At 52.1% G+C, this 11,336-nt stretch overlaps 1 protein-coding gene across 5 annotated transcripts in view; it reads right to left on the bottom strand.

The window, feature by feature from the left end:
• Nucleotides 1–7,103: 7,103 nt before the first annotated feature.
• GOLGA3 (golgin A3) overlaps nt 7,104–11,336 on the bottom strand; it is a 46,425-nt gene continuing 42,192 nt past the window's right edge. For 4 of the 5 annotated variants that reach the window (XM_039222762.1, XM_039222764.1, XM_039222765.1 and 1 more), the window contains 3 exons: nt 10,953–11,117; nt 10,033–10,196; nt 7,104–9,172 (listed from right to left, as the gene is read on the bottom strand). In XM_039222762.1, the coding sequence (XP_039078693.1) occupies nt 8,953–9,172; nt 10,033–10,196; nt 10,953–11,117 (549 nt within the window). In that variant the 3' untranslated portion in view covers nt 7,104–8,952. Of the gene's footprint in view, nt 9,173–10,032; nt 10,197–10,952; nt 11,118–11,336 lie in introns of those variants that run through there. The other variant, XM_039222766.1, reaches the window with a different exon arrangement.

Here is an 11,336-nt window from a genome sequence, read left to right as displayed (position 1 = left end):
CCGGAAGAATGAATGCACAAATTATGGAACTGTCATTTGAAATTCCCATGGTGGCGTACTGTTCAATAACACGGATGAATCTGAAAACCATACTAAGTACAAAGACCGCGCACAAAAGTGCACACAGTACAGTTCGGTTTGTAAGAGTCTCGAGAACATCAGAGCTTGTGGTGATGACTCAGAGCCGTGGTTGCGTTTGGGCGGGGTGGTTAACCGGGAAGGGACAGGAAAGAACCTTCACTGTGAAGGAAATGTTCCACATTTTGCTTGGGTCGATAATGACAGGTGCACACTGGCAGATGGACGGTTGCCCAAGTCTGTTTTAGTGTAAATTTTGTGTACATTTAAGAAGGAAGAGTGCCTTGCTACAATGAGATTTTGCCACTTCTACTACGTGTCCTGAGAACAGACATCTGTGGCCAGCAGCTCCCCGGTTTTGACCTTTTCACAAACATCTGCCGTTGTGTAGATGAGAGACTGGGCCAGACTGCCTGGGCTGGTGTCCTGCCTGCCCCCTACCTTCTGGGTAACTGGGAGAATTACTTAATTGCCCTGTGCTTCATTTTTGTCAGTGGTAAAATGGGGCAGGATAATCATACCTGCCTCAGAGGTGAGGATTGCTGTATGTCGGTGCTTGCTACACAGCCACCATACAGTGCGGGTTTAATGAATGTTAGCTGCTATTACTATTTACATAGTTTGAAAAGCATACAGTTATCTATGTGTCCATGCCCTTAAGAGGTAGCAGGGCCCTCCCCCGTTGTAAGGGACTTTGTTAATCATAAATCCCAGAACTTTAGAGAGGAGAGGACTGACTTGAGACTGTGAATTGTGGTAGAGGGTGTTGCCAGCAGCATCCATTGTCCATTCTCTAATGACAGAACCTCCCAGCTACTGGCAGACATACGGCTGTGCAGCTAAAAACCACATCGTGTGGCCCAGTGACGAAGTGGAGCTGCTGGACAGTGGTCTGTGGGGTTGGGGAGCCGCACCCTTCAAGGAAGGCACACGCGTGCCTTCCGCGGGCTCCCCCTTCCGTGTGGGAAATGCACACAGGAAGTTGGGGCCTGAGGCAGCTGTCCTAGGCCCCAGATGGAAGCCACGAAATGGTGCCAAGAGATAGAAGGCGTTTTTGTCCTTAGCACCATGAGACTGCTGTGGCTGGTCCGGTTTTTATGATTGGGCTGTTGTCCGTAAGAAACACTTCTCTCATGTAAACCACTGAATTTTGGGGTCTCATGGCACCTTTACCAGCCTAACCAGCGTGTTGATAGCAGAATTTTTTGTGGAATCTGCCTAATAATAGCGATTCTATGACGGCTGGACCACCGTCAGCACATCTAATGCAGGCTACGTCTGAAATAGGACTGGAAGAGTCAAGGGGGAAGAAAGAAAGGGAAAACGGTTCCAACGTTAAGCCGACCCTATTACTGACCACTGTTTACCATGAGGTAGAAATGAGAGAGTCTGAGATGTAAACACTACAGGTGGAAGTAGATTTCCTACCGAAATTAAGCTTGGAAGACCCGATGGTCTTTTCTGAGAGGAACAGGTTGCCATCTCATTGCTAATTATGGTTTGTCTCACTCCTACCCTAATCCCTCACTCCACTTCCGATTCCAGATCACGAGAGGGCCAGGGGCGAGATCAGTCAGTTACAGAGTGGAGAGGTCGTTTCCACGTGTCTTGAGCGTCCTTCAACAAGAGGAGAACTATGTGGAAATCCAGCCACGATCGTGTTACTTATGGCGTGGGTCTGGCCAAGAAAGCACCCCTGCCAGGTGACTCGAGAGGAAGTGGGGTCCTAGGAGTAACGAGGAATCGTCAGAGCAGGAAGCCCCTGGGACCCTCTGTGAAGATACAATGGAGCCTAGAGAAGGAGCAGATGCAGCCACTGAGGATGCCTTGCCGGCAGGGGAGCCTGGAAGCTCTTCCATTTGCCGATTAGCAAAAGGGTTATTGTACACAAGGGTGTCACAATCTTGCCGAATTTGAAGAGGTCTTCAGTAACGGGTCGACATTACTTCCTTCTAATTCATAAATCTGTTCTATTAGCATTCTACCACCATTTCTACACCAAATTAGCAAGGAAAGAAGTCCCCCAATTGGTATTTGTTTATGTATCTCCTTAAAGTCACTGAAGATGGCTGATTAAGGCTCATTTGTTCAGTAAGATCCACCAGCCCCTGATGCCCTATAATCCAGTAGAAATAGGGACTCTCCAGAAATAACTATAATAAAAAGAAACCATGTAAAATGTCATAAAGATAGCTTGATGTAAGTAAATGTGCACAGGGAAGGATCGGTGTGGTTTGGGGGAAAAGGAAGTCTTTCTAAAGGAATCGAGCCATGTCTGCTTTATACTCCCGTCACATCCCATGAGGACAGTCGTTGGTGTGTGGGAGTCTCCTGTAGCAGCTCACACCCCTTCCCAGCTCCAATGACATCATCTGCCCGGTGAGGGTATTCACACCCAGAAACCATCAAATGCTGCAAACCAGGCTTCTTCCCGCTGGAGAGCTGGATCTCTGGGTATCACGCTCGACAGCCACAAGCACCCGGACGCTGCCTGTGAGCGATGGCGAGGCAGGGGCAGCACGAGGCAAGGGGAGCAAGTCGACGCCCCAGCGGGGCACCGGGCACTCCCGGGCCCCTACGGGTCATGCAGTAACACCCCCGGGTCTCCAGAGGCTTGAGAGGACTGGGTTTATTTCTTGCCCCTACTTCCTGCCCACGTGGTCACCCGTCATGCTGTCACCACGGTGGCGGCTGTGCAGCACCCTGTCAGTGCTCTGACCCAGAGGGGACACGGCCCGCGAGCCAGCTCATCGACTCGGATGGCTGAGCCTCCCCCCCACAGCGCACACCTGCCGTCTCCCCGGAGGGAGGAGTGTCTGGTGGGGAGCACCAGTGGTCGCCACAGACCTGGAAACGCTCAATGGCCGGAGACGCCTGGAGGGGTTGATCCGGGCCAGGCTGCAGACGGCAGGAGAGCCACGCTGTGCGCTCTGACCGAGCGAGCGTACGCGCCGGACCAGAGTCGGGGGGGCTGGCCCAGGCCTGGTTGCACAGCCAAGCCGGTTCTAAGCTGATGCAGAGAAAGGAGGCGCCACACGACAGACACAGAAGGAGCTGTGGGCATGGCTGGCCTGGGTGAGGGTCAAGAAGGATCTGGAGGGTGGCAAACCTTGAGGGTTCAGAGGCCACAGTGAATATATCACTAACACGGAGACGCCAGTCAGGAGAAGGGGCTGTTTTTTTGGATGAAGGGGAGGCCATCCACTTTCAACACGCTGAGGTGTAAGTATCGGGAAAAATCACTGTGAAATATTCATCGAGTCTTTAGAAATGGACATTTAAAGGGGCATCTGGGTGGCTCAGTCAGTGAAGCGTCTGATTGCTGCGCAGGTCATGGTCTCCTGGTCTGTGAATTCGAGGCCCATGTCGGGCTCTGTGCTGACAGCTCAGAGCCTGGAGCCTGCTTTGGATTTTGTGTCTCCCTCGCTGTCTGGCCCTTCCTTGCTTGTACTCTCTCTCTCAAAAATGAATAAAAACATTAATATATGTTACAAAAGGCATGCACATTTAAAGCTCACAGTCCAAACGAAGCTTCCTGTGAGACGCCTCATACGCTGGCTACTATCTCCCACCCTGTGGAGCTCCGGCCGACCAAGTGAAGAGCCGGCAGACGACTTCCTCCAGCAGTTCCGGGCCTCGGGGAGGGCTGAGTGGGTGAGAGCCTGCAGGTGCTTCCGGAGCCGCTGCCCTCCCGCCCCAGGGCGGCTGTGGGTCCGCACACTTTCAACCCGGTGGGGAGGCGCCGAGGGAGGTCACCGTGCTGCTCCTGAGCCCCCCGGAGGTGAGCTGGCGTGCCGGAAGGGCCTGCCCCAGAGCAAGAAAAAGGGAAGAGCAACACAGTTTAGTGTCTCCAGCCGTTTCTAGGAACAAGCACTGCTAAAGCATACTTTTTACCAGAATCTGCCACATCTGTTGTCAACTGAGAGCGTGCATAAGGGCAAGCAGGATTCTAAGAAGTACTGCCTCGGGTTTTACAAGTTGCTGATTGCTGAGAATTCTTTCTCCTCAAGGAAAGGCTTGGAGATTCTTCCAACAGCCCTTGCGTTTACCCATCAAACTGGACAGTAGCAGCATAAATAATCCTATTTCCCACATAATCTGGGTAAGAGACTTCTGAGTAACCTGGTGACTCCTAGACACCAGGCTTCCCACCGGCGGGAAGACCTGGGTCCCACACTCGGCCCACAGCCCAGCTCACCTGCCCTCGCTGGGCCAGGAGGCAGTTGCCCAGCGCCCCCTCAACACTGCTGCCTGGCCACGGAGGACGCAACGGGCTCAAAGTCAGTCCATCGACAGGTCAGTCTGGTGCCTACAAATGTTTAACAACTTTATGGGTAAAAGAAAAAAGTTCAGGAAATCAGACCCAGCCCTTTCCTGATTGCTGTAGAGCAAGACATGGCATCCTCACTCCTTCCGGAAGCTAGGGCCACAGAAGTAGGTGGGCAGGAGCCTTCCCCTAAGCTCTGGATAGCACACGTATTACCTGACTCTTGGTTATGGAAGCTGGTAAAGTGGAGTTCGAGAAAAGTGTAAATCCCACCACAAAACCACATTCTGTGATCACTAGTTTACTTCCTTTCTGGACACTTTCTCCCGCTGGTCACTAAAGACTTCCACGTCTGGCTCACTCTCCTTGATCACAATCAGCCGGCAGATGGAAGGGGGGGACTGGGGCCACGGCTCTGAGGTTTAGAGAAGTATTTGTGGTCCAGCTGCGGACAGTGGGGCCAGCAGAGCCCAGTGCAGGGACGTGCTGGGGACATGCCCCCACCCCCGCCGTACTCACATGGCGGCAGGTGTGTGAAGTGTGGGCTGAAGAGGGCCGGGCACGGGGAGCTCGCTGCTCTGGCCCCAGAAGGAGCACAGGTGAGACCTCACACCACGCGAAGCTTTGGCAGGACAGTCAGGACAGGAAGACGCTCTTTAAAGACGAGTATTAAACAGTTTATAAAACAGAAGATAAAAGATTCCTCCAAGATACAGCTAAATATGTATATTAAATAAAGCTCCCAATGAAATGTGAAAATCTTTAACAAAAAATAGTTTATTGCACAAAATTTAAGGAATTCCCCCAGCACATTTAAATTTATAAAAAATCAACATGCTTTTTAAAGTTACAATTCGTTGTGCACGGTGACACCTTTCCCCTGAACAGCCCCAACCTGAGGACTTCCTTTCATGAGAAAAATTTTAACAGAAATGAGTAGCTTAAAGCCACCAAGTTTTCTAGATCCGCTAAAACATTACCCTCCAGGATCCTATCATAACCTGAGACCATCACACAACCAGATTTGCCTGGAACGGGAGTCAGTGAACTTCTTCGAATAAGGCTCAGAATGTCTCACGTGTTACAGGGGTCCTTGAGGAAGGTTCCAGGACATTTGTATTTCAGATACGCTGGTCCCTTTCAACTAGAAATCTTTACACAGGACACGTCATTTCTTTGTAAGAAGTTACTCAAGCGAGTAGGAACGTATGTCATGGCTTCGGCAGCATCCCTACACCGAGAAGTATCGGTAAACTGAGAAAGACTTTAGTGAGAATCTTCTTAGCAGGCCTGTCCCATTATCCTGACCCCAGGCCACAGTAAAAGCCAGCTGCACATCCTATCAGAACTTTGCCTGTTAGACCTTCCAAAGAGTAGAACAAAAGCACATAAATCCTTAAGATCTGATGGCATCTAGCTACTGTGTTCCACGGAAAGATCCGTGATAACCACGCCGCAGTAAGATTTTTTTTTGGAACATAAAGAAAATAAGAAATGACATGATGAAGTGTCCAAACCAGTGTCCTCTGTAATGAGGACATGGGATACAGTATTCATGACTCAGGATGGATAAGACCCACAAATATAATGTAACAGCAAACCTATGTTTACAAGTACTCCAGACGGTAATGTTGTTTTCCATGAATAAATTCTGAATTCCCACTTCTGCCCAGAACATTTCAAATGATATTCACTGAAGACTCTAGCTGTGGGAGGTAGAAGTCAAGGCCCTTGGGGGTTAAAAACAACAACAAACCCTCAACAAATCGGGAGCAGGCGACCTTGACGTCCAGCTTCCTCTCTCAGGTGAAGGAAGCCCTAATAAAAGGCTGGACAAAAAGGCCCCAGATCAGGGGCCGTCGGCCACACAGGAAACAGCACGGCGGGGGGACAGCCAGAGTGTTCAGGAACCGAAAGATGGGGTGATGACAAAGGCACAGGGTGATGTCAGGAAGCCAGGAGGCTCTGCCACCATCGCCACAGGCGCACAGGCACGCACACACTCACACACGCAGGTGCACACTCACACATACAGGCACACACACACACACAGGCACACCCACTCAGGCACACCCACATGCAGGCACTCGCGTGCACACACAGGTGCATACTCACACACACAGGCACACCCACACAGATGCATACTCACACACACAGGCACCCACGCAGACACTCGCGCACACACACAGGTGAATACTCACACACACAAGCACTCACGCACACACGCAGGTGCACACCCACACACAGGCACACCCACTCAGGCACACCCACACGCAGGCACTCGCGCACACACACAGGTGCATACTCACACACACACAGGCACTCGCGCACACACACAGGTGCATACTCACAGGCACACCCACACGCAGGCACACACAGGCGCGCACACACAGGCGCATACTTGTACACACAGGCACACCCACACGCAGGCACTCGCGCACACACACAGGTGCATACTCACACACACAGGCACTCGCACACACACACAGGCGCATACTCGTACACACAGGCACACCCACACGCAGGCACTCGCGCACACACACAGGTGCATACTCACACACACACAGGCACTCGCACACACACACAGGTGCATACTCACAGGCACACCCACATGCAGGCACACACAGGCGCGCACACGCAGGTGCATCTCGTACACACAGGCACACCCACACGCAGGCACTCGCGCACACACACAGGTGCATACTCACACACACAGGCACTCGCACACACACACAGGCACGCACACACAGGAGCATACTCGTACACACAGGCACACTCACACGCAGGCACACATGCGCACACTCACAGGTGCAGGCACACCCACACAGAGGGTATGACATGAAGGAAACAAGGTGAGGAACAGAGACTTGCTCACAATCAGTTGACCCTTTCCTAAGAGAAGACGTACGGTGACCGCCGTCCCCGGGGGCCACTGGCGCGCAGCAGTAAGGAAGCAGCCATAGCAGGAGGCTGAATGTCATGTGCTGGCTTTAAAATTAAAACTGAGGATAACACACCCCAAATAAATAAAAATGTAAATTACGATTTTTCTCCTCTAATGGTACAAAAACAATTTTGTCAAAAACGGTTTCCAACTTAAGATGAAAAGTAGGATATATTTATAATGAAGTCTTCAAGTATTATTTCAAGATTAACCCTGTACAAATGATATACACATTTCAGAAGTCCCAATACTTGCAAGGGAATTTTTTTTAAACACTAAACATCTTCGTGGTCAATGCTACTTTATCAATGAACCTTCTAACAGCATCTTATGAGAGAACACAGCTTAAAAATACCAAACTGTTTTCTCCTCAAAAGAGACAAAAGTAGTAAGTCGACACAGGCGTACGTGGCCCGATCAGTAACACTTCCACGTTGATCTCCGGACCAGCAGATCTGCACCAGAGGCCCCTCTGCTCTAACTCACACAGCAGGGATTAGTTTAGATTTCTTAGCCATGTAGGGGACAGAGCTACAGACCTCAGGGGTCCCAGCCCGTCGGTTTCTGTAGCGCTTCATGGTTCAGGTGGAGAAATGTCCACAAGAACCCTCCCACGCTAAGTGAACTCCAAATCCAGTCCTTCCTACAGGGCAGCTGGGGGTGGCCGCCGCCTTCCCACGGAGCTGAGCTGCCCCTTCTAGGAGGCTCCGTGTCTCCGGAGGAGAGGGTGCAGGGCCTTCTGAACCTTCTTGACCACAAAGGCCCTGCTGGACGTTTTCATGTGGGCATGGGAGAGGGGGAGGGGACCCCGGAGAAGCCTGGGTTTGGAGCCCTGGCCCCCTCTCCCCTCCTCTCCTGGGACCACCCCCAAGCATCTCACACATCAGGCCAGCGCACGGTGACTGGGGTCAGCCAAGGGGAGCGAGGTCATGCAGGGCCAAGGGTCAGATGACGGGGGGGGGGGCTATGCACTTACAACAAGGCCGTCAAAAATGAAGCGAAACTAAAATAAAGACCCTTTTCTAAGAATATTTGGTTTTAGAACAGTAAATAAAATAATGATTTCTTAAAATATAATTTTCTGACTGACATCCCTAAACCCTACGTGTACATTATTTCCTGACAGCACATTTCCAAAAGGCAATCAATAAAAAGACAATTCAGGTCATTCTTAAATAATACAGACATACTTTTTAAAGATTAGATTGATTTTCGGTATTTATATACACATCCTATGGTGAGATAGCCATTAAAAATAAAATACAAACCAAAGGTGCAAATAAAGTTTCATTTCTGCAGGGAGGTAAAGCCCTTACTGAATCAGACAGGAGAGAGAGAAATGGGACCCGGTCATGCAGTGTTGCCACTGGTGGCCGCTGGCCGGCGTCACCCTCAGACGACAGCAACTACGGTCACTCATGAGAGATGCCCTTCGGACACATTCGAAACCTTCTCGCTGAGATCTAGGCTAGGTTGTTCAGATTTGGTCATTTCGTGGGAAAAGCTATTTGTGATTTGCAATGACTATTTCTCTAATCCTTGGCTCTCGTTCTGTCCTTTCACTCCTCGTAAAGGCAAATGCAAAATTTAAACCTCATCTCTTAGAAAAACAGAGCAAACAGTCAAATAAATAATCTTGACAAAAGAATATTCCTTTGGGTAGTTACACGCGCTCAGACTGGGGGCGCTCGGCAGCCGCTGTTCCGAGCCCTTCTCTGGAGACCCCGCACTGGCCACGTTGCTCCGTGTCTCCCCGGGGGTTGGCGTGATCTCCTGGGGGGGCGGGGCTAGCCGTGGGGTCCCCCTGAGTCCAGGAGGACAGCGACTCGTGCACGGTAACAGTGTGCGCCTCCATCTGGCGCTGAAGGCTGTCCATCTCCTGCCTGGACAGACGGGGAGACAAGGGAAGGAAGGCGAGTCAAAGGAGAGCCAGAAAAGACGCCGTTACATTCCTCAGAGACAAGCAGCCACCTCAAACGTGGATCCTCACAAGCCTGACCTGGACAGCAGTCCCCTCAAGCACCACAGCACCTTCACAGGGCTGACACACCTGTCTGGCTGGGGCCAGCGACACTGACGGGGTCACAGGACTCATGGGACTCAGGCCATGCAACTCTGCGCACAGGGGCTGCTGCTGTGGGAGGTGCGTAAGCAGCGCTGAGGGCCTGCCACGTAGCTTCCACTCGCAGGGTCAAAAAAGATGTCCCCTGGGGCACCCGGGTGGCTCAGATGGCTAAGCGTCCAACTTCGGTTCAGGTCATGATCTCACGATTCGGGAGTTCAAGCCCCGCGTCGGGCTCTGTGCTGACAGCTCAGAGCCTGGAGCTGCTTCCGATTCTGTGTCTCCCTCTCTCTCTGCCCCTTTCCCACTTGCGCACTCTCTCCCCCAAAAATAAACGTTAAAAAAAAAGGAGTAAACAAAAAATGTTTTTAATTAAAAAAAAAAAAAGATGTCCCCACATGGCCACACCCTGCAAACTGGCCTCGGGCTGCTGGGAGCAGAACATCTAGTTGTGGGGATTCTAAGGGCTCAGGTCCTGGTCACTCAAGGGCTTCGCAGGGTCACTCAGCTCTAGGCCGTCCTCCCCGGATGACAGGGACTGACAGCCCGAGTGACCCCATGTGGCACAGGCCTGCTCGGCCCCTGCTGGGCGTGCGGTCCCGCCGGCAGGATTCTTCCAAGTTAAACCTGAAGTCTAGTTTTAGAGACCGAGGGAGACAGGACACAGGAGGTGGCTCGTACTTGAGCTGCTGGAGACAGCTGTTGAGGTTCTTGAGGGGCTCCTTGCTCACGGCGGGTGGGGGCCTCAGCAGCTCCTCCAGCAGGGAGGCCGGGACGGGGCAGTCAGGGATCTTCACCGGTGTCACGGGGCCAGAAGGGCTGGCCTCACCTTTCAGTTCCTTTCTCTGTTTGCAAACATACACGATTAGCGGCCTCACTAAGAGGGTGACCCCCATACGCTTCCCCTCTTCGGTGGCTGGGGTCACAGCAGGGAGTCCCAGAGGCGCCTCCTGAGAAGGCATGGGCCCTGTTCCCCAGCCGGCAGAGCTGGCAGCCACGGGTTTCAAGGAACCTTCTTTCTAACACACGTGACGATGCAGGTGCTGGCCCCCCGGGAGGAGGAGAACGCTCCTGTGGGGGGCCTTCCACGAAAGACCACGGCTTTGACCTTGCACATCCCTCAGAAATTAGGTCAATTTCAACTCTTATAACTCCCTTTTCTAGGACTTCACACCTTTTCCACAGACAGGAAAACAGTGCTAAATAAACCCGAGTCTGAGTGGCTTCTTTGCACCTGGAAAACATGTACGTAGACCGAGCAGAGAAGCAAGAGCCAGGTGTGCAGAAAACCTGCGCAGGGTCCCCAAGGCCACCTGGCCAGCGGCTGCGCGCGGGTGGCGGGCCTACAGGCAACGCCGCCCTCTAGGGTTTGTAAAGTGCATTACAACAAAGCGGTATGTGAATTCACGCGCTTGGAAAAGGCACCAAAATAAAAGGGCCTGCCCTGTTTCTGAGCACCATACTCCAGCATCATTTATTCTCACATGGCAGGTGCTCGGTGTTGGTCACGTGTAACCCCATGTCGGAGTGAGCCCGACGCGCCCACGGCCTGCCCCGTAGGCCGGCGGAGGACCCAGGGGACCCCGCCTCGGCCCGAGTACCGTCTTGGCGGCACCGCGCCGCAGGTCCAGCCGGAGCTGCTGGTTCTGCTGGAGCAGACTCTTCATGTTGTTCTTCAGTTCCGACACCTTAGCCTGGAGCATGAACTTCTCCTTCTGGGTCAGGGACAGATCTTCCCGCACCATCTCCAGCTCAGCTTTGATATTCTAAGGAAAGGGAAGTCATAGATTTTTAAAAGCTAACAAATCTTAAGCACTGCTAAGATCGTAAGTTCGTACGTCACAATTCTAAGGGGCTAGAAACGGAACACCGATTTTTTGTGACGAGGTACGCGGTGCGGCCAGCACATTTCCTCCCCACGGCGCAGGTCGGGCAGCTTCCCGTCACATCCACGTTCTCGACGTTTTTATCCAAATTTCAGAGCC

The sequence above is a fragment of the Hyaena hyaena genome, unplaced genomic scaffold (genome assembly GCF_003009895.1).
Source record: "Hyaena hyaena isolate Hyena2069 unplaced genomic scaffold, ASM300989v1 scaffold_1186, whole genome shotgun sequence".
NCBI classification, from domain to species: Eukaryota; Metazoa; Chordata; class Mammalia; order Carnivora; family Hyaenidae; genus Hyaena; species Hyaena hyaena.
This window is presented reverse-complemented; position numbering and strand designations above follow the sequence as displayed.